Source organism: Ciona intestinalis, chromosome 9 (assembly GCF_000224145.3).
Source record: "Ciona intestinalis chromosome 9, KH, whole genome shotgun sequence".
In the NCBI taxonomy this organism is placed as follows: domain Eukaryota; kingdom Metazoa; phylum Chordata; class Ascidiacea; order Phlebobranchia; family Cionidae; genus Ciona; species Ciona intestinalis.
Window position 1 is genome coordinate 465,606 of NC_020174.2, and position 21,084 is coordinate 486,689.

Below are 21,084 nucleotides of genomic sequence, written 5' to 3' on the forward strand. Positions count from 1 at the left end.
AATATCAAAATCGGATGAAAGTCGCCAGATTAATTTACCGACCATCGTATGTCAATAACACGTCATTACGCGGGGAATCCCCTGCTCCGGAAACGAGTTAAATAGGTCTTTAATATTCGATGGAATTTTAAACCTGTAGGCAAAATGTGCAGCTCAGCGAAAATGCAATGCTTTGTAAGTTTGTTGTAAAAGATTCACTAAACTGGTGGTCGCTGATGGATTGTTCAATGTGTCAGCTTTACAGTAAAATATCACCTACAAGAGGTACATACGTGAAACAGAACAACCGTGTAATATCGACTGTCGTTGCTATATACTCCACGCTATAAGATAAACGGTTACTTTAAGTTACCCATTTAAATCTATAGAATCGACTTTAAACATTTTAAACCTTAGCGTTTTGTTTATAAATAAGTTACATATTAACATAAATCTCCATAAATCTGTAAACGGACGTTTTTGACAAGTGTAAACAAAGCGCTTAATAAGAATGACAATCACAAGTATTATGCGCCTATTATTACGTCACTGTGACGTCTTAATTTCGATTTATGACGCGTGTTTCTCCCATTGTTCCATGTAAAGCTCACTGTGATGCAAAAAGTGCGAAAATTCCGCAGCATGTCACGTGATTGATGACATCATACGACCTCACAATGCGCCTTCTTCGTCACAATCAGAGTTTAAATCTCGCAGGTTAGCGACTAAGTTAGGCAGTTTAAGCGAAGACGGCAACGCTACAACAATCGTTTCAACCAAAGCAATAACAGCATTCGTTGATTTATAGACTCGGAAACTTTTGAAATGGAATCAATTCAAAAGGTGAGACAATTTTATAAACTTTAGTAGGTTGGGGTAAGATGGGACATGTTTTAAATTACTGTTATCGTTCCGTTTGGTAATAAACAAAGAATATTTACAGAACTATATAACCGCTTCATGGCAACTTGTTATTTGTTAAAGACATGATGAGGAAATACGGGATAATATGTGCTATATATTGATATCCCATCTTACCCCACAGAATTTTGTTAAATTGTTATATGGTGGAAATAACTTGCGTGTTTTTTAAAGTATTATCTAACAAATTAGAAGTAAATTAGGTTTTTGGGTCCCAATATTCATGGGGGTCCCAATAACGTACAATAAAAATATTGTAATTTAGGCAATACCTATTACATCAATTATTTATGCGACAACAAAATCTCCTTTAAACTACATTCAGTTCGGCCTGTGACGCAATTTCAATTCTAAACGATTTTTATTTAAAATATTCCTAAAAACAAAAAACCAATAAAGTTTTATATGTGGTGACTATAGTAAGACGGCATGAGGTGTATAAAACAGAATCACAGTGTTATAAAGACTGTCCTTGCCCCGCCACATATAAGGATAAATACATTCATTCATTCATTCATTCATTCATTCATTCATTCATTCATTCATTCATTCATTCATTCATATTCCATACCGTTATAATTAACACTTTGTGTGCTGTCGCGCATTTGTAAACTTATTTATACATGTTATCTATAGTGCGTTCACCGACTGTCGTTATTTTATTGTATCTCGCCTATGGCTTATTAATACGGTTTCCTCATTTCTAAATACATTCTTATCCGCAGATCTTGTTGCCTTTGGTTTTCATGTTGGCGTTCTCGGCACGCTTCGTTCCTCTTGTCGAATCGTCTTGTTCCATAGCAATGGACTGCGTAGATACAACGACCAATATAACACATCGAAGCGGAGATATCTGGGAAACGGAAAACTGCGAACGTTGTACTTGTTGGGCGAGACAGATATTGCTGGTAAGATTCGATCTCTTCTTATATTTGTTTAGGAAGTCGAAACGAAAGTTTAATAGACCAACTCTGGCATGAATCCCATGGTCCCATGGCACGCCACGTGGTATAGGACCATACTTTCTTACAAAAGAAAATCGAAAACTCTGTGCCTATTTTAAGACCACGAGTGGCGTTTTTGTCGAAAAACACAAGATTCAAGTTTGAGACTAGTTAGCTGCGTTTTCAATACACAAACATATATTCCGCAGGTCGCATGTTTTGAGGGCATTTCGGTTTCCATGGACCGCCGTTGGCTATATCTCTGTGATTAAATGTAACTTATTTATCCTCGCGTGGCGGGACAACAATCAGCTTATGAGTTACCACTTATATGCAAATTTAAGAGTTAATGTTTTTTCTTCCATTTAATTTTTAGTTTCAGAGAAATATAGGATAATTTGGGGAACAAGAAAAGAGGTTTTGTTTTTAAAATCAACTTAATATACAAGAACTCCATATTTAAATTCAAATCATTTCTTTTCACAGAAAACTTGCCTCGTGATCGACGATGGTCCAACACTTGGCGACGATTACTCATTCAGTCCAAAGTTCAGGAAATCCAGTGTTTTCACCGTTCGCCTTGTATCGGAAACTGCTATTAAGAGACGACAAAACACTCCCGAAATTGTGGTGGTGCCAATGGAAGAAGCCAACTCATTCGTTTGCCCTGATCTTCAAAACACACAAGAAAACTCAGGCTCGTTTTTGATCCCAAGGTTTAAAACTGTTAAGTACGTGATGGAGGTGAACGGAATGGGATGTTGTACTATGTAAGTTGAATTACTTTGGTATAAAAAAGCAAAGCGAGAAATAGGCATTGTTGTATGTTTGGTTCTAAATCACGATTTTGAATTAATAATTCTGCTGGCTGTTTGGTTTTTATTGTGTTTTAACAACTGCCATTTTGTTGCTGGTTCCATTCTCTTCTCTGTATTAATTTGATCTTCGCTATTATACTCGGATAAATATTGCTACCAAATGGGACGAGAAAATGGAATAAAAAGGTGTCTCATCTTTCCCCACAACAAAAAAGTTAATTAAAACAGCGAATAGGACGAATTAGCAACGAGACCACAGTTGTCAAATATCTATTTATCTTTCGTTAATCTTTCAAAGATGAATAAGACACAAGAGTTAACGTGAGTTCACCATATGTTTGGACTCTATACAACCACAACTTTTTATCTGATGCTTTTTTTACATACAATCTGTTTAAAGTGCGGTTTTACCGACTGTACTCTTGTACCCGATTCCCTTCTCTTCGTTGTTTTAATTAATTTCGTTTTTCTATCGTATTCGAATAGAGCCCCGACCTTGCTCTCGTTGTATGTATAACAAATTGTTTTAACAGGTACGGCTACCCAGTGAACGTTCATCCCGAGTGCGAGTCAGTATGGGTAAAAGACGCATGTAGGTTTGACGTCTTGCTGAGAAACTCTACAACCAGATGCCCACACCCGTCAGCGTTTGTTGGGAAATGAACTTCTCCATTTATTTAAACTTTTTTGTAAATTTGTAATTTGACTTCAACGCTTAGAAGTCAGAAACTAAACACGTTTAAATCGTAGCTTTTATAGCGTTTTTTGGTAGTAGATTTTACATTGAAGGTTTTTATTCCCCCTTAAAATAGTTTATGTTCGTTAACATGGATCTATATTTTTTATGCTTTTTACACAATTGTGTGGTTTTAATGTACTGTTGTAACTGGTATTTTTACTGTTTGTCTTGATGATTAAAACACGTTGTTTTACCATGTTTTGTTGTCAATATTTAATTAAATTCTTTCACAAAGTCTACTCAGATTTTAAATTAAATCATGTTATATTGGTTGTGGGTACAAATATATCCATGCCGTCTGTACATATCTCTACCTGGCACACATGTCTTCAAACCTATTATCATCTAATTGCTTTTCACACAACAGCGCCAATGTAAAACGACCGCTAATGCGATTACAACATATTGGCATACCAAGCATTGAGTTCTTGCAGGTACAAGCGTACACTGCCAGGTACCAAACTCTTGGAGCCAATCGCTCTCATCATTGCCACCAACCGCAAAAAGGTTAGAGTTGCTTGCCGAAGTTTAATCTTAGCAATTTATCCGGCACTGCGAACAACAACGTATGCGGATAGAAAGAGTAAATAAACAAATATAATTCTGACTCATGAGTTTGCTAAAAACTGTGCACCAAATACAAGAAAAGAAATTAATATTCTGATGTTACAGAATTACCAACAATGTGTAGTGAGGGTATGGGAAAATGGGACACCTTTTATATTATTTACTCCAATTTGGTAGCAAACGAAAAACATTCAAAGTAGACCGTTATTATTGTTCAAAACACGATCAGGATATTTGGACATAATGTGCTAAAGGTGTTTCATCTTCTCCCACCCTACTATAATATCCCATATTTCCTAATCTTTTTTTGAACAATTAACAACGTTATTTCACAATCGCAAAGATCTAGTTGTATAATTCTATCAATATTCATTTTAACTATCAATTCGGACGATAATAGAGAATAAGCACGTGAACCATCTTACCCCAATCTACTATAACCTTAATAACTGGCTACATGCTGAACGAAACGTTGGTGTTTAATAAAATTACGCAAATACGCAAATAGATACATGTCAAAACATCAAACATAGATCAAAATAGCATGGGCCTTGGACTTTTGCGGTCGTTGAAACACGTGTTACTAAATTATATATATATATATGTACACAAGTATCGGTTAACCAGGGCTGTCATATTGTATAGAATACATTTACAAGTACTTGCCTGGTTAAAGTTAATTAAAACTGCAAATAAATATAAATTTACTGCAAAACGACGGCCGTTAAATCCCAACGAACATCATTAAACAACGTTATAAAAATACATCCATAAATCATAAGTTGTAAAACTTGTTAGAAAATAAAACTAACTTTTATAATCTAGTTGAATCATCAATACATGCACTTACGCAAAAAACGTAAACGTAAAACGTAACTGTGACGTTTCAATAAGCCTTTGTTTCGTAAACAGCTCACGTGACTCAGCGTGTATATGCACTTGGGTTTATACAAAGTTAAGTCACAACAAGTTTTAGTATTTGTGCCAAACTAACCGGATATTAAGGTCATTCGTTCAGCTTAATTAGTTACAATTAGTTTGCCCAATTACGAAAACCGGTTTCACAGATGATTCATTTGGTCGGGTAAACATTAGCGTGAAATTAAGGGAAATGCGAGGACTTTAAAGGCGGGTTTAACTTGAAAAAAACACAAAAACAAAAAAAACACCCTTATAGTCCTATATGTTGTCACACACGTGGTAACTAGTAGACGGGCACAAAGTGTATGAAACAGAAAGCCCGCGGTATAACGACTGTCGTTGCCCCGACACACGAGGGTAAATAATAGGTATATATAATGTTAGACCATGTCTATTTTAGTCCAATTACAAGTCTAAACAGACACTTAGCACAACTTAGCCAACTATAAGCAATTTCGCTAGACAATCTTATAACCAGCATACAAACGGTTCCATAATACGCAATACTTAATTTCCCTTTAAAACCTAATTCACCATAAGCCAAACACTTACCGAGTATTTTCCAATTCTCCTTGATTCTGTATACTGTGTATTAATATTCTTCTTAAATATGGTATAGTTAGGTGGGGGAGATAGGACACCTTTAGCACATATTATCCAAATATCCTGATCGTGTTTTAAACAATTAACAACAGTCTTTGGGAGTCGCGAGGATACGGTTTTATAATTCATTGAACGTTCTTTGTTTACTACTAAATAGGACGAGAAAATAGAATAAAAATGTGTCCCATCTTTCCCGCCCTACTATATACTGTATATTATTACCAATCTAACTACCCAACTTTAGGACACTATGTATTGTTATTACTACAATGACCGCTACATGTATACACTGTGTACACTGTACAGCAAGCCTGCAATCGTTCATTTAAACAAAGCAAAGTTACGCAAATCTTTACATGTATACAATCAAGTAATCAACGTAATGCGCACGAAGTGTAATAAGCCACACGCATGCGGACCTGTGGCATGAAAGTGTGGGTACGAACCAGCAGGCCAATTATACCAGTTGATGTCGAGGCAAGAATTCGACGTAATCACCAACACATAACACAATACCGTTGCGTTGGATTGAAATGAGTTATATATAGTAAGGTGGGGGAAGATGGGACACCTTTAGCCCATAATATCCAAATATTCTGATCGTGTTTTGAACAATTAACAACGGTCGTGAGGATACAGTTTATAATTCTTTGAATGTTATTTGTTCACTACTAAATGGGACAAGAAAATAAAATGAAAAGGTGTCTCATCTTCCCCCATCCTACTTATTCTTATCATGTGGCGAGGCAACGACCACGAACGGTATAACACGGGTGTTTTGTTTTATACATCTCGTGTCAGCTTACGAGTTATGCATATGTAACTTTGTGGGCGATTATTTTTCTGCAAGGCTGCAAATTTGTACAACCCAATAGTGACACTGAGTTCGAACATTACAATTCCCTAATAAGGTTTAAACCATAGATTATCTGAGCAAGATAACTAAAACGAACATAGTTACGGACCTTATCTTTCCTATAATCATAGCTTTGTTCTGTTATATCGTATCAAACATAACAAAAAAGAGTTTTTTTAAAGTTTAAATATTCATGCCCACGGTCGTTCTGTGAGTTATCTGATCAGATCCGAACTAAGATATTCATACGCGGTGAAACCAACCTTCACCCTAAAGCTACAATATTACAAAGTAGCATGTGTGAAGTCTAATTTAAAGTAAGTAATGCATTATCATTACAATCATACAAATTATACACAATATACAAATGGTTTTCTTGGAACGAAACTTTACCGTTGCGTGGCAGGGCATGAGTTGTTACAAAACGACATGCCCACTAATAAGTTACCATCTGCGCAGTTGGACGTCCATTTTTTATGACAATAAAGTATCTGGTACAATTATGCTTACGTCCACCGCCTGTGCTACTGCGCCGTATATGACACTTCGTTTCTCAATATTGCCTTTTATTTCTAATATACCGCGAAAGTACAATATATACGTCATGACACACTGTTACGTCATTTTGTAGTTTGTTTATTAACATGGCATAAAGTAAGTTGGGGTAAGGTGGTTCAAGTTTTTATTTTTATATATTGTCCCATCTGGTAGTAAACAAAGAATATTTACAGAATTATATAACATTTTCCCCACGACTCCAAAATAGCGTTGTTAATTAATAAAAACACGATCAGGAAATATGGGACATTATGTGCTTACGGTATTCATCTTACCCCACAGTACCATAAACGATACTCTCATAATATACAACGACAATTGAAACATAAATTTGACAAATGTTGAAGTTTGTGAAGAATTTCCAACAAAAATACAAATGGCGTGTCCATGGTTTGAATATGACGTCACATTTAGATTCATTCGGTCATAATGTCGTCCTGCCAGAAGAAAATGATCAGCATGACGTCATGCGCTCGTTACGTCACGTGTGACGTCATACAGCGATTGAATTATACCGGTATCATTCTCTAATTATTAATGCTTGATTTTCTTTGAAACATACACGTTTAAATACATTACCTTTATAGTTTCAAGTTGATTGCGTTGATTTCCCTTGTAGCGACCGAAGTCACCTTTCTCGTATTCGGCCGCTGCCTGTGAAGAATTATTTTAAATGGATAAGATGATAGGACCGATAAATTAATATCTTTCGGACAAAATTTAATTTGTAAACGCTGTTTAAAAAATTGGGTTACTACGATGACGTTGAGTAGCGTGGGCGAAATTATAAAGCGATTAAAAGTTAGTATGAGTTTATTAGTGTCTTGGTGTACATGCACAGCTTAATTTGCTTCCCTGTTTAAAACAATAAATACTCGATTGTGTGAATGTTGTTTAAAAGTTTAATTTGAACCTGATTTTACCTCTAAATATTGCCGTAATAAATTGTAGATCTTGGTATAATTTATTTCATCAAAATCCGCTTTCTTCTGCTCCCGCATTCGGGGAATCACCCTTTTGCCGCCTGGGGTAAGTTGGTTCGACCAGTGTTGTCTTTTACCGCCTGGGGACAACGCAAGCGACCAGTGTTGCCGCTTTCCTCCTGGTGATAAAGCATAAGACCAATGCTGACGCCGCTCCTCGTTGTTAGAAGGAAGATTTTGGAATGACTCGGCGGGCAATTCGTCCTCAAAATCCGGCCGAACTTCGGGATTTTCCTCGTCCCAATCGAAGCTACCAAGCGCTTCCTGGTTGCGAAGAACATGGCACTGAGCAACGTGAAGAAAAACAAACAAAGATAATATGCAGATCACTAATGACGTCATTGTTACGTTATCTCTCTAGAAGAGAAATTCGAAAAATAAATTGAAACTCTTGTTAATACAAATTGACCAGTAGTTGGATTTCTACAAACTGGAATGACTAACGATGGTTTATTATATGCTGTTGCTGCCACCCATACTTTAATTTATGTATAAGCTATTCTGCGAACTTTGTTGGCTATAGTTTTTTCTTTTATTCGACGAGTTATACAATGGGACCTGGGACGTGGGCCAGATTTGTCCCCGCATTACCCCACAGTAATGCATTGTTACGCGCAAAATTTACCAGAACATCTCCTAATCTTTATTTTAAATTCAAACACACTGCTTATACCACATGCCCAGCACATCCAACTAACTCATATTCACTTTTAATTCGACTTTTATTCTTAAAAGCAATCGCAATAAACTAATGCAATGGCAACGTATCGAGCTTTAACAAATCTTTATCTTTAATAAACCAACATCTGTCACAACTAAACCCGATATTAAAAAGAATGAAATCTTAACGAAATAAATAAAAGCGCTTAGAAAACCTAATATTTTAATATTGAAATGGATAAGGGTATAGTATCTTAGTCCCGCTTAGTTTGCGTTAAGCATCTTTTTCGGGGTCCGATAATCTATATAGTGGGGTGGAGTAAGATGCTTCGTGTTTTCATTCTTTTTTCTCGTACAATTTGGAAGTTAAACAAAAAATATTTATCGAACTGTATAACCCGTTCCTAACGACTTTGAAAGAGCGTTATTTATTGTTTAAAACACGATTAGGTAATTCCGGATTCAGGTGATAAAGGTATCCCATCTCACCCCACAGTATGTAACGACATGTTACGACACATAGTTAGCAATATTCCTCAGACCGCTATACAGGAATCAAACCACCACAAACAACAAGACAAGTTTATAGCAAAATCACTACGCAAACTTATTTTAAAACAAAAAGGCGGATTTTATTCAGAAGACCGTTATACCGATAACTCTGCCTAACCGAGAAACTGGTCTAATTATATTACTCACGAACAAAATATGCAACCCCGAATTTACGAAAAGTCGCCTATTTGCAACACTCTCTGTATGCAGATATTCTAACTGGGTTGCAGTTTGTGCTTATATAGTTTTACACGGGACTCCAATTATACGCTCGCCTTTCATGCATTTTAAATTTTATTGCGGTGCCAGTGAGACGCAGACGGGCAGAAAATGCACAAACAAACCGAACAAAACTACCCCATGCCGCAAGCAAACGATCTGAACTGACTCCCGTTGCTCGGATGAGATGACCCACTGTTTTACCACATCAATGACGTAAATGATATTGTGACCTTCTACATTTGTTGTCCCAAAAGGAATTTCAAAAGTCGATGTTATTGGTAACTACGTCACCACAAGAGCATTATTCGCGCATCGTGACGTAACAATATGGAGAATCGATAAAACAATTTGTGATGTCATTATCCTGCAGCGAAATTAATTTCTTGGTAGCTTACGAACTTATCTTGGAGAAATAACTATGGAAAAGGGTCGAATACTTAAAGGGGGGAGGAGATAATTTTACTCAAATCATTTAAAGTTTTTTTAAACCAAGGTGGCAGTTTGTAAAGGTTGTTTCTGATGCGCATAATTTCATGGAAAATACATATAGTAGGGTGGGGGGAGATGGGACACCTTTAGCACATAATATCCAAATATCCTGAGCGTGTTTAAAACACTTAACACCAGTCTATGGGAGTAGTGAGGATACGGTTTTATAATTCTTTGAATGTTATTTGTTTACTATCAAATGGGACGAGAAAATAGAGGTAAAAGGTGTCCCATCTTTCCCTACCCTACTCTATAAACATCGCCCAATACGTATGCACCGGTATTCTTGATTGATTTTAATTTATTTATTCCCTCGTGGTGGATAAACGACTGTTCTAACACAGGTATTGGGTTTCATACGCTTCGTGCTTGCTTGTATGTTATATAGGTTTGGAGAAAGTTGTTTTATTATATGTGGTGACAATTCGGCAGCTCAATTCTCCGATTTGATGCCCTAACGAGTTTTACTTTTTAATCATATAACAACAGCCGCCCCTGCCTTGATTATCGAGTATACGTAATTTGGTAAAGAGAATCCTCCAGAACATGAGCTTCCGTGATAAAACAAGAGATATGTTTTCAGTAAATATCTATTCTACCTCGTTAACAATGAAAACAAGCACCTCTTGTCAAAAGTTCATTAAATATTAATACAGGACAAAGGGTTGGATTTTGCTCATGATGGATGTACCGCATGTAATCCTAGAACCAGCAACCGGTAGGACATCATGCTGGTATCACTTTAATTGTTGCATAAAATATTCAAAAGCGGATTTTTTGCCAATATTATTGCACTCGTCATGACGAGATGACTTTTAAACCAGCGTTTATCCTTTAAGAGCCTTCCAACTTGTCAATCGTACACCAAGGTATTAGGAAATACAGTAGGATGGGGGCACTTTATACTTTATTTTCTCGTCCTATTTGGTAGTAAACTGTGTAAACATTTAAAGAATTGTAAAACCGTATCCTCACGACTTCTACAGACCGTTATTATTGTTTGTAACTCGATCAGTTTATTTGGATATATGATGTTCTAAAGGTGTCCCGTCCTCTCCCACCCTAACCTTTGTATAGCAGCATAACGTTTACAAGATGCAACTACCGAACCACTAAGCCACGGCGTTGGACTAAATATTTGGCTATTCTATAAGTAAGGGTACGAATTATGAAAAAAAGGTAGGTTATAGTTTGATGCACGGTTACGAGAGCCATGCTGCAGTAAAATAAAACACTGCAAATACAATCCTAGTAAATGGAACCATCACAAAAGGTAATACAATTCTCGATATTTCAAAATATTTTCCCTGAAAACACACATTTTTAGATGACAGTCAAATCTTAGAAGTCACATAGCCACGACTGTAGCCTTTAAACAGCTATGAAGACGGACAGCATTCTTACCGTGTGTTGGATCATGAACCATAACCACTAGACACAGGTGTTAGCGATAAAACCGCAATATTACCGTGCCACGTTAACGCTGCATCTGTTACAAGAAAGTATGTCTCCGGGGGAATTACGTGCACAATATGAACAAGTTTTGACACGACGAAAAACAATAAAACCGCTAAAAATGTTTTCACAAATTGTTAAACAATGTTTGGTTTATCTCTACAAAATTACTAATAACTGTAAAAGGTTAGGGCCGCAATTCCATTGCTAGATGCAACCAGGTTAGCAGCTTGGAAAAACTCAGCTAATCCAGATAGTACCGGTGAATATAAACAGCATATAACGATGGGAAAATGTAATTCCATAGGATTTTCATTGTGAGACACGTTTTCAAAGGCGCCAAAGCAAAAGGGTTTTAAAAATAAACAAGTCACTGCTTGATCACAATGCCTATTGTTACGTTTGAATCTTCAATCGACCGTTTATTTCGTAACAAGGTGAGAAGCACGTGACCATTCATGATAAAGAATTCTTCCCAACGGAATAAAGACCGTGATTTAGATTTGAAATCCCAATGTTATTAAATACATATCGTACCAGCTGGATTTTGAAGTGGTACCAAGTGCTCTTGCGTGCCTACGGTTCAATTGTCGGTGCTTTTAAATGGAGTTCATTGTAAGACGAATACACAAACGTTTTAGACCCTTTGGATACAGCAAAACTTGAAAACAGTTACCCGCAAAGTTATATATGTGGTATGAAAAATGTATGAAACGGAACACCCGTGTTATAAACTTATAATGACTGTCTGTTCCCTGCAACGCGTGGATAAATAAGTTACAGACATAACGACCGTTTCTTATAACGAAGTGTTATAACTACCGTTTCCCCACCACGCGTGGATAAATAAGTTTCATTCATACATTCGTCAAAATTGAAGAAACTTTATTCGTTGCTTTGTACATTAGCAACTGAAGATAATCAACTCAAACAATCAACTAAAAGAACCAACACGAGACATACGTCACACAAATGACGTCACTAAATATTTATATGAATGCTGAAGACGTTAAGATATATGACGTCATAAAACCGATGCTCGCTGGCTTTTGCCGCATTAAAGTAAAGAAATCTTGTAATGTGTTGTAGTAGGTAACACGCGCTTAAAGAAAACACAGTGTCTCTGTTAGACAAGGAATGTAACACATGCACCAGGCGTTCATGGCTCAGAAACCGAATTAAAAATGATAAAATATCCTGTTGTTGTGCAATCTTAGACTTGAAGGCGTTTGCCTTATCACAATTTGTTTGTTACGTCATAATCTACTTATGACGTCTGCTCCTTAATGGAGGTTCTTCTTTCCTTTCCCAGTAGGATAAATTATCAGACTGGTATGGCACAGATGTTCCTTGATATTTGGCTTGTATCAACAATCGCTCTTCGCGAGCTGTCAGCGCACGTGGCTTCTCCGCATCAACTACAGCACCACGATTCCCAGATGATGGTTTGGCATCTTGTGAATAAACCATGTAATCTGGTGCTTTCCATTGACGCTCAGCCAGCCTAGGATTTTGAATACAGTTGGAATAACTAAACCAAACAGTTTGAGCAACTTGGCATAAAATATCACATTGAGCCTTGCATTAGTTGCCATTTTAGTTAAGTTTTATTTAAACTAATGTTAACTGCTGTAGAGTTTGGTGTGTGTGAGGTTATGGTTAAACAAAACAGAGCAAACTGTTATATACTAAGTGCGCAAACAAAGTACCTAGCACCATCTGCCAGCTTGTCGGCTAGTACAAAGTGACAGACAAAATATATAAAATGTTATGAAACGTTTAAATTATTGAAAACAGGAGGTCTTAGGTGCCAAACCCAGGGTTGCAGGGTTGCAGGCCAACCCCCTATGTTTAGCATTGTAATCAATGTAATATGCATGAATCAGTAAACATAACACCAAAATGAGGTGAAATTCACAGAACTATGCATTAATCTTAATTCTTTACTACATAAAGTGCCGCATACGCATATGTGACAAAATGTTGAAATGAATATTAATTACATACCCTCCTAAACATAAAGTTTGGAGATAAAGTTATTTCTCGACGGGATATTTACGTTTTTTGCTGCTCCTGGTCGTCCATCCCATGGTGACCGAACCATTCAGACTTTGGATAATCAACTGGAGCGTCGTTCTTTACATTCTGTGAACAATTTGTTTTATATTTAGAAACCTATGTAACTTGCATTCTGTAGCAATTTTTTTTAAAGTATTGTTTAGGAACTGGTGTAACTTTTATTTATATAATTGTCTCAATTTCGATTATATATATATAATAAATTCAAGGTGTGGCAACCTTGCTTCTTTCTTCCAAATAATGTTTTCGACAATAAGCGTGTTTGAACGACTGTCCTTTTGATACTGTATCCTTACTATCCTGTTTTCTTAAACTATTTTTTAATTTTTCGCTATTGTAAACGATGAAAAAATTAAAAAAACTAGGAGCTCTTTCAAACTACAAACACAGTTTTTTTTTAATAAAATAAAACTGATCTCATTGAAAATTACTTAACCGGGTCATTTTTTAGAACAAAAAGCTTCTTCTGGCTTTCTCAGCAAAATCTTAACTTTTCTTATTCAATTAAAATGCAATATTGTTTATCCAGTCAAAACATTTTTATTTATTTTACTTACTGAGTTAATAGTAAGCAAATCCTTGGCTCCTCCTTGCTTGGATAGCTTCACGTAATCAGAATCCGTGGACTTGATGTAATTCTTCCTCCTGTGTGCATGGGGGGTTGGGAAGAGTTACAATGATAATATACAGTACAAGTACAATGATAACTTTTTACAAAAGGCAAACAAAATCAAAAAAAGAATACCAGAAAGGAAAAAGTGACATGCATGATGTATATATAGCAAGATTAGAAAGTTTTTTCGTGTAAGACTTTTTTGTACAAGGCAGTTAAATATTTTATTCTGGTTGAAATACAGTTATTCATTTGAGGAAAACAGAGAAAAAGAAACATGCGAAAGAATGAAACATACAGGATAAAATCACCAATATGAAAAAAAGAAATATTGCACAAAAATCCAATATAAACGAGACAACTAAGGCACAAACAATCTAACAATTCGACACATACAAAAATGTGATAAAATACAAACGATTGCAAATTGCCAGATAACTTACTTTTCGCTTTCATCCTCTGGCATGATGTCGGACAACCCAGGAATTTGTGAAGCTGGTTTCATGTAGTCACCACTTTCTGCTGACATTTCTATATTATATATTTCTGTTGGTACTGCAGTTTGGACTTTTACAAATCTGAACTAAAAAGATGTATTTAAAATTTTAAGAAAAAATCTGCACCATTTCAAAAATCTCCACTGCTAAGCTTTCTTTCTTTAGCATATACTCAATATATCGTTCCCTAAAGTTTAACTCGTCTTGGTACTTCATTAACTAAACACGACCACGGTTCCAACAGTTACCGAATGTTTACTTAGTAACTAAGGCGGCTTACAGATAAATTAGATTAAATGTATTTAGTAATAGACCTAGAAAACAACAGTAGCCTATAAATATAGCATACGATAATAAGCATATATAACAATAGGTACATTAGCATTAATTTAGCCGAATTTAGTAGCAAACACAAATCGTCCTGTTCTTGTTCTTGTTCTTGGATGCGAGATTCAAAATATTGCCTTCACAACCGACCAAACAACGAATCACAGTAACTGGACCAGATACAAGCTAGTATAACCGCAAATTTAGAACAATCTTTTTTCAAACCCTAGGCTAGTTTTTGATGATTTTTTTGCATTAAAGTGAACCGAATCCATTATTTTTAGCTGTTATGCATCGTGTTAATTAATATATATATATGATATGACAACTTATACACTTAAATTTCCAAAAAATTAGCATAAATCAACATTATGTGCAACACGAGGGGTTTGCAAATATCCGGTTTAGCTTAATTTAAATTTTGAAAACGCGGGAATATTTTTACGTGCAAGGGGAGTTGTTGCTTGAAACTTTGTATTTATTTTCAATGCATTTACACCATTGTTTGGTTAATTTGTACTCTTCCTTTAATACATAGTCTCCACTATGCATTTCGTTTTCTCGAAATGAACGATTTAAAAACTTTGCACTTTAAATACATTGTGTATCCTGTACCTACACTAACAAACCAAAACACATTTGTAAAATTGGTGTAGAAAAAGTCTAACTTTTAATTAAGGTCGAACAACCATAATTACGAACGTAATGGCACAAAAATAGGAAACGTTGCAAGAAATATTGGAAAAGAACAGAATGTAGCTGTAGGCCAATTTGATACCACTTGTAGCTATTTAGCTGTTAATATAAACTATGTATTTTGAAAATACTAAACTTGATTTCAGATGTAATTATCCATTAGCAGCTAATCGATTACACCATACAGCCAGAAACGCCGAGAGTATTTTAACCCCGGACCTTTCACAGTTCCAGCAGCTCATTCTTTTAAACAGATTTCCAACTAAAACATTGGCAGTATTCGATGTTATCTTTCAGTTTTTTCATCATCATCTCTTGCTTTATAAATTGGCCCCATTTTCGCCATGTATTTCTTAACATATTCTTTTGCCTTATGTTTTACATTGGCATTATATTCTAAGTCCTCCCAAACTATTACTTGTTTAATCTCTTTCATCAGGACATTGTGGGTAAGCTGAAAAGAGAGAATTCATAAACCGCTTTCTATAGAATATGCTTCTATGTTTATTAAAACAATAGCCTACCCTAGATTTTCTATACCACATTAAACATCCTAAATTACCTAAGTCGTGTTTTATTATTTTCCCTAAAAGGTCATACATTCTATCTTGGATAACACACAAACTTATTTGAATATAAACCAGAAAATAACTGCCATATCAAGTATAATAAATATATAATGTGTTGAAATTCTTGAATTAATGATGTAGCATTTTCATACAAATAAATAAAACACACCACAAAACAACAAAAACTTAAAATCCACTTACCTTTCTTGCAAGTCGTTTAAAATCTTCAGTTGAAGTGATTCGTCCGATCTTACATTCAGGCTTCCGATATGAATTCAAACAATACACGATATGTTGGGACATCTTGCTTCGAAAGGCTTCGCGAGCTTTCTTTGCTTCTTCAGTGATTGACCCAGCTGCGTTCTCACTCGGCTAAGGTGGAATTGAAACTTGTGTAAATGGATGCAAAGTTACGTATCTCTGGAACTTTATAATTTCATCAATGTGCAAATTAATGTTTGCCAGAAGATCCTTAAACTACAATAAATTTCACTTCAAGCGGACATGGGCTTAATTTAGTATCAGGCAGCCTAGAATGGTGACCTCTTGGCTTATACACAAACTGTGCCCATGCCAACCGCTACCACTTTGTACCATTTAGCAGTAAAACAGATAATCAGTGTTGATCTTTATAACTGTTATTTTTTACACTTATTCCCAACAATGTTTGATTTGTCACAGCCCCCACCTTTTGTTTCCCATCATTAACACTATTGGTGGCTTCACTCGGTTTCTTCACCAGAGTTTCCTCGTCATCCACAGCGTCCCAGGATGGAGCTTCCCATTGTGTCTTCCTGTGGTTGGAGAATATGAAGGCTAGATGCTTTATATCTCAATATAAAAGTCACAAGTCACAAAGTCACAAGCTCATGACCCCTATAACTCTTAAAATGCCTCCAACCCTTGTTTTCTTGTTTTTTTGTCAACTATGGATTTTCAGTACCAACCATATACAGTTGTAAACCTGGAACACTTACATATAAACACATTAGCTTAACTACATTTAAGTCCGGCAATGTGACTTAGTGGTGGGCACTTCCATTGTAAATGAAAAATGCTGTTTTTCGATAATTGAGACTAGTACCATCTTAACCCCAAAGCTACAATAACATAAATCCCACCACTCCAGCACCGTTCCATTATAACACACATTTTCATATCTACATGGTGTAAGAACATTAATGCTGACATATACCTTGTAATAACATGATAATAATAAACGCTCCCTTCGGCGTCCGTAGCTGATTTCCAATTCCTGGGTAAACGGGGGGGTCTCGGGTCTCGTGGGGGTGAGGCGGGTTTGGCAGGGGGCTGTACCTCGTATGGGGGGCTTGCTGTAGGGGGGTTAAATGCAGATTGGGCTGCGGGTGTTGGGGCATCTATGATGGGTTGACTTGGTTGTATCACTTGCTGAAGTGCTTGGGGTTGGGTGGATTGTTGCTGTGGTTATATTGTATTGTTAATAATAATAAACCAAGTTAATATAAATTTAGTTTATTCTATGTTTAAATTTAGCCAGTGTTTTGCCATATTATGGTAAATAGTAATAACACAAGTAATAAAGCAAACATGGTAACTGAACTTAAACCCTCATAATGAGCAATGAATCTCTATTCGATTGTATTTTATATGAGGGCATTTTGTGGTTAATGTGCAAACTCTGGCCTACATACCAGGTGCCCTAACGTGCCTTAACATAGGACATTACCCATATACAAAAGTTCCCTTAGGTATTTAAGCACCATCCCAATGTACCTGCAAAGCTTGTTGCTGCAATTGTAGTTGTTGTAATCGAATCTGTAGATTCTGCTGTGCAAGTTGGGTTTGTAATGTTAAAGGTTGGAGCTGGTTCTGCAGCATTTGTTGTTGAATTAGGTTTTGTTCTTGTAGGATCTGTTGTTGTAATTGTAACTGCTGCATTTGGTTTTGTATTTGTTGAGGTTGTGTGGCTTGTGGTTGGGTGGATGGCTGGCTTGAAGTATTTTGACCAGTTAGCTGGAAATAAAAGTTTAATTTGTAATTGGGTCGCTAAAAGTGGCTGTACACAGTATCCGGAATTCGTCCATTTTGTCTGTTTTGTCCGGATTTCGCTGCCGCATGCGGAACTCGGTAATGGGTTTGCACACGACCACGCATGCCGGATACTGTGTACAGCCACCTTAAGTAGTAGCAGTGGCAAAGACGAGAGTTGGTTTATTGGTAAATTGATAGGTTTATGGCAATGTAAGTTATGTAGTTTTACAAATGGGTGGCAGAAATATGAGTAAAGGTAAATCAATAGTTTGTAATATCTGTTGAATCAGAATAAAATGCCACTCTGGCACAAAGTTACAATTTGCCAACCCCTACAATATTGTACGTTGTAGTAGGTAAAGCACAACTTGAATGCAAAATATATTGAATTGAATGCAACTTACTTTATCTTCGCGTGGCCGGATAACGACAGTCGTTATAACACGGGTGTTCTGTTTCATACACCCCGTGCCAGCTTACAAGTTACCATGTATGTTACTTTGTGGGTAATTATTATTCTTTTTTTACATATGCATACCTGTTGCAGTTGCTCTGCTGTTAGAAGTACAATAGCTTGTCCACCTTGTGAGCCAAGTATAGTAACACCCTGTGTTATAACATGATGACATAAGCATTGATAATATGAAATAAATATATTTATATAATAAACATAATGAACAAATGTAACAGTTTGTTTGGTGGCCTTTGCCATATATTCTGGATTTTTGTTACATTTGCAAGCCACAGACAGACATTCAATTTCAGGAGGAATTTTAAAGGTTGATGTGCATTCAATCATCAGAATTTATGTCTTCACATATTAACAAATAAATCCATAATATTAAACACAAAATTACCGGGTTTGGAGCAGTTTGAGGCTGTTGAACTATCTGCTGAGTCATTGTTTGTTGAGGCTGAATAATTTGCTGAGTAATCGTTTGTTGGGAAAAGTTTCCTTGGGCCTGGGCTTGTTGCTGTTTTCAAATAATGAACGAAAGTTAGTATGATGTTAATCTCGGACTTCTTATTTTCTTTGCATTGATTTTAGAATCTGTTCATTAACTTAATGGCAATGGGCCAAAATGGCAATGGACCATTTTAGAATCTGTTCATTAACTTGATGTCAATGGATAAAATTTAAATCCAAGACCTTGTCCATTGACAAGTTATATTGCATTTTGAAGTTATTTAAAAGCTTTTAAAGAATATTTCCCACTAAATAAATATTTTATATGAAATAAATACACGTTTAATTACCTGGGGTTGGGAAGCTAAAACACCAACTGAAGGTCCCTGGTTAACACTGTTTGTTGGGAGCATTAATGGAGTCTAAAAATAATTTTGGAATTAAAACATATATATATATATATGAGGAGTAACTTACTATCTTTAACATTTATATTCAACTAATAATTTAAATCACATATGAAGCATGTTTCATTCATATATATTCATATAAGCAGTCTGGGTATTTCGGTAATGGGCCAATTCTAGCCTAAATCCAAGGTCTCGGAACACAGTCCCAACATAGAAGTTATCCTTTATACAGAATAGTATCTAAACAGGAAAATTACCGGAAGTAACCCTTTTCCTGCAGTTGGAGTGGCTTGGGGGAATCCCGTGTAGATTGGGTTTGTTTGATTGACAGGAGGGGGCTGGGGGTTTATTTGAATAAGGTTGCCCGAGTACCCACTAGGGGTAAAGGTGCTTGAGGTTTGGGGTGTGGGGGTGGTGATAGGGGGTGTGGATAGGATCGGGGTTTGGTGGAGAACTTGTGGGGGTGGGAGGGGCACCTTCGACATTCCCCTAAAAATAAAATGGATAAAAATTTATTTCGATAATATGAAACCTAAAATATGGCATCTATACAAATAAATATTGAAATCCAATATGCCATTTTTATAATATATTGGCGGAAGGGCTATTTATTTAAAAACATTCAACAATAGAGGTATGTTCTGTTGGTAGTTTATACACAAACCACTAGTTTCTGCAAACGTTCTATACGTGTTAGAGTTGTCCCATTATCCCCCTAGTAATAAATAATAACTATACATACAAAGTAGTGACAGTAGGCGCAGGTAGTGGCCATATTCCTTGGCTTGCAGTCGTGGACTTGACATCCCAACGCTTGCGTGACGATCTGTCTTCTCGGTGACGAACGTCGCGCTCAAACTGTCGCCGGTGTTCCTCTCGCGATAATTTGCTCGATTTTTCTGAAGACGCGTTTAACCATGCGTACTTACCACCTGTGTGGAGGGGTGTGTTAATTGACAGTGAGCATGAGGTGTATAAATACACCATATGTGTCTAGTGTATCAGAAGACACCCATGTTATAACTTGACAGTGAGCATGAGGTGTATAAATACACCATGTGTGTCTGGTGTATAAGAAAACACCCATGTTATGGCTTATTTTATACACCATGTTTATTACAGCATGAATAAAAACACAAAATACCGTTTTCATTCGAACTTTGTCGGTTTGGTCTGGACTCATTGTCTCTTCTGCCCCTTAGTGGTGACCTTCTTGACCGATCCCGGTCAGGTTCACGACTTCTATAAAAAGATTTATGTAAATGAATTATAAGAAGATATTGCTGACTGTTACATAACATTGTATTTAAGGAAATGGGCCAATCCTAGCCCAAGTCCCAGAACCCATAGCATGCCACGCTGCAGAACCTCAACCACAAAGAAAGATAACATTGTAAGACAACTATGGATAGGCCATGATCTAGCACTCATATTGTTCGGAGTATTCAAGAAAAAACGTAAACAGATATTTTACAAAATCATTGCTAAGCATTATTAAATCTCAATACTACCAGCTGTGTTTAACTAAATGATAGCATGGGGTAAACTATAGTTAAGATAATGGCAAAATATAAATCTCCTTGCTACACCATTGGTGTGCATTGGTTTATGTTTGCTGGGAATTTAGTATTTGTTTAAAAAATCATTTAGCAAAGCTGTTGAGTGTTTATTATGGTGTAAAATAATGGAACCATGACTCGAAAGTT

At 36.2% G+C, this 21,084-nt stretch overlaps 5 protein-coding genes across 6 annotated transcripts in view; 2 read left to right on the forward strand and 3 right to left on the reverse strand.

The window, feature by feature from the left end:
* Positions 1-3,640, forward strand: part of LOC100184201 — a 3,940-nt gene extending 300 nt beyond the window's left edge. The window contains exons 2-5 of the mRNA XM_002130481.4: positions 697-822; positions 1,626-1,808; positions 2,331-2,614; positions 3,196-3,640. Coding sequence (XP_002130517.1) covers positions 805-822; positions 1,626-1,808; positions 2,331-2,614; positions 3,196-3,325 — 615 coding nt within the window. The 5' untranslated portion in view covers positions 697-804 and the 3' untranslated portion in view covers positions 3,326-3,640. The remainder of the gene's footprint in view (positions 1-696; positions 823-1,625; positions 1,809-2,330; positions 2,615-3,195) is intronic.
* Positions 1-7,001, forward strand: part of LOC100181669 (probable serine/threonine-protein kinase DDB_G0280133) — a 33,919-nt gene extending 26,918 nt beyond the window's left edge. For both annotated transcript variants that reach the window (XM_018813154.2, XM_026836033.1), the window contains exons 20-21: positions 4,169-4,171; positions 6,763-7,001. In XM_018813154.2, the coding sequence (XP_018668699.1) occupies positions 4,169-4,171; positions 6,763-6,979 (220 nt within the window). In that variant the 3' untranslated portion in view covers positions 6,980-7,001. The remainder of the gene's footprint in view (positions 1-4,168; positions 4,172-6,762) is intronic.
* On the reverse strand, positions 6,949-8,245 carry LOC100184189 (uncharacterized). The gene is made up of 3 exons (NM_001032628.2): positions 7,830-8,245; positions 7,486-7,560; positions 6,949-7,343 (listed from the first exon to the last, which is right to left on the reverse strand). The coding sequence occupies exons 1-3, from the start codon at positions 8,229-8,231 to the stop codon at positions 7,323-7,325; spliced, it is 498 nt and encodes a 165-aa protein (NP_001027800.2). The 5' UTR covers positions 8,232-8,245; the 3' UTR covers positions 6,949-7,322.
* A 3,882-nt stretch (positions 8,246-12,127) lies between these two features.
* LOC100179505 (uncharacterized protein C7orf57 homolog) lies at positions 12,128-14,898 on the reverse strand. The gene is made up of 4 exons (XM_002130615.5): positions 14,403-14,898; positions 13,904-13,991; positions 13,327-13,412; positions 12,128-12,771 (listed from the first exon to the last, which is right to left on the reverse strand). Exons 1-4 carry the CDS (start codon positions 14,486-14,488, stop codon positions 12,531-12,533), a joined length of 501 nt encoding a protein of 166 aa, XP_002130651.1. The 5' UTR covers positions 14,489-14,898; the 3' UTR covers positions 12,128-12,530.
* A 532-nt stretch (positions 14,899-15,430) lies between these two features.
* On the reverse strand, positions 15,431-20,694 carry LOC113474545 (histone-lysine N-methyltransferase SETD2-like). Its single transcript, XM_026836031.1, has 11 exons — positions 20,523-20,694; positions 20,121-20,310; positions 19,636-19,867; positions 19,319-19,390; positions 18,919-19,035; positions 18,600-18,668; positions 17,804-18,043; positions 17,244-17,488; positions 16,737-16,842; positions 16,250-16,420; positions 15,431-15,933 (listed from the first exon to the last, which is right to left on the reverse strand). The coding sequence occupies exons 1-11, from the start codon at positions 20,677-20,679 to the stop codon at positions 15,766-15,768; spliced, it is 1,767 nt and encodes a 588-aa protein (XP_026691832.1). The 5' UTR covers positions 20,680-20,694; the 3' UTR covers positions 15,431-15,765.
* Positions 20,695-21,084: the final 390 nt, after the last annotated feature.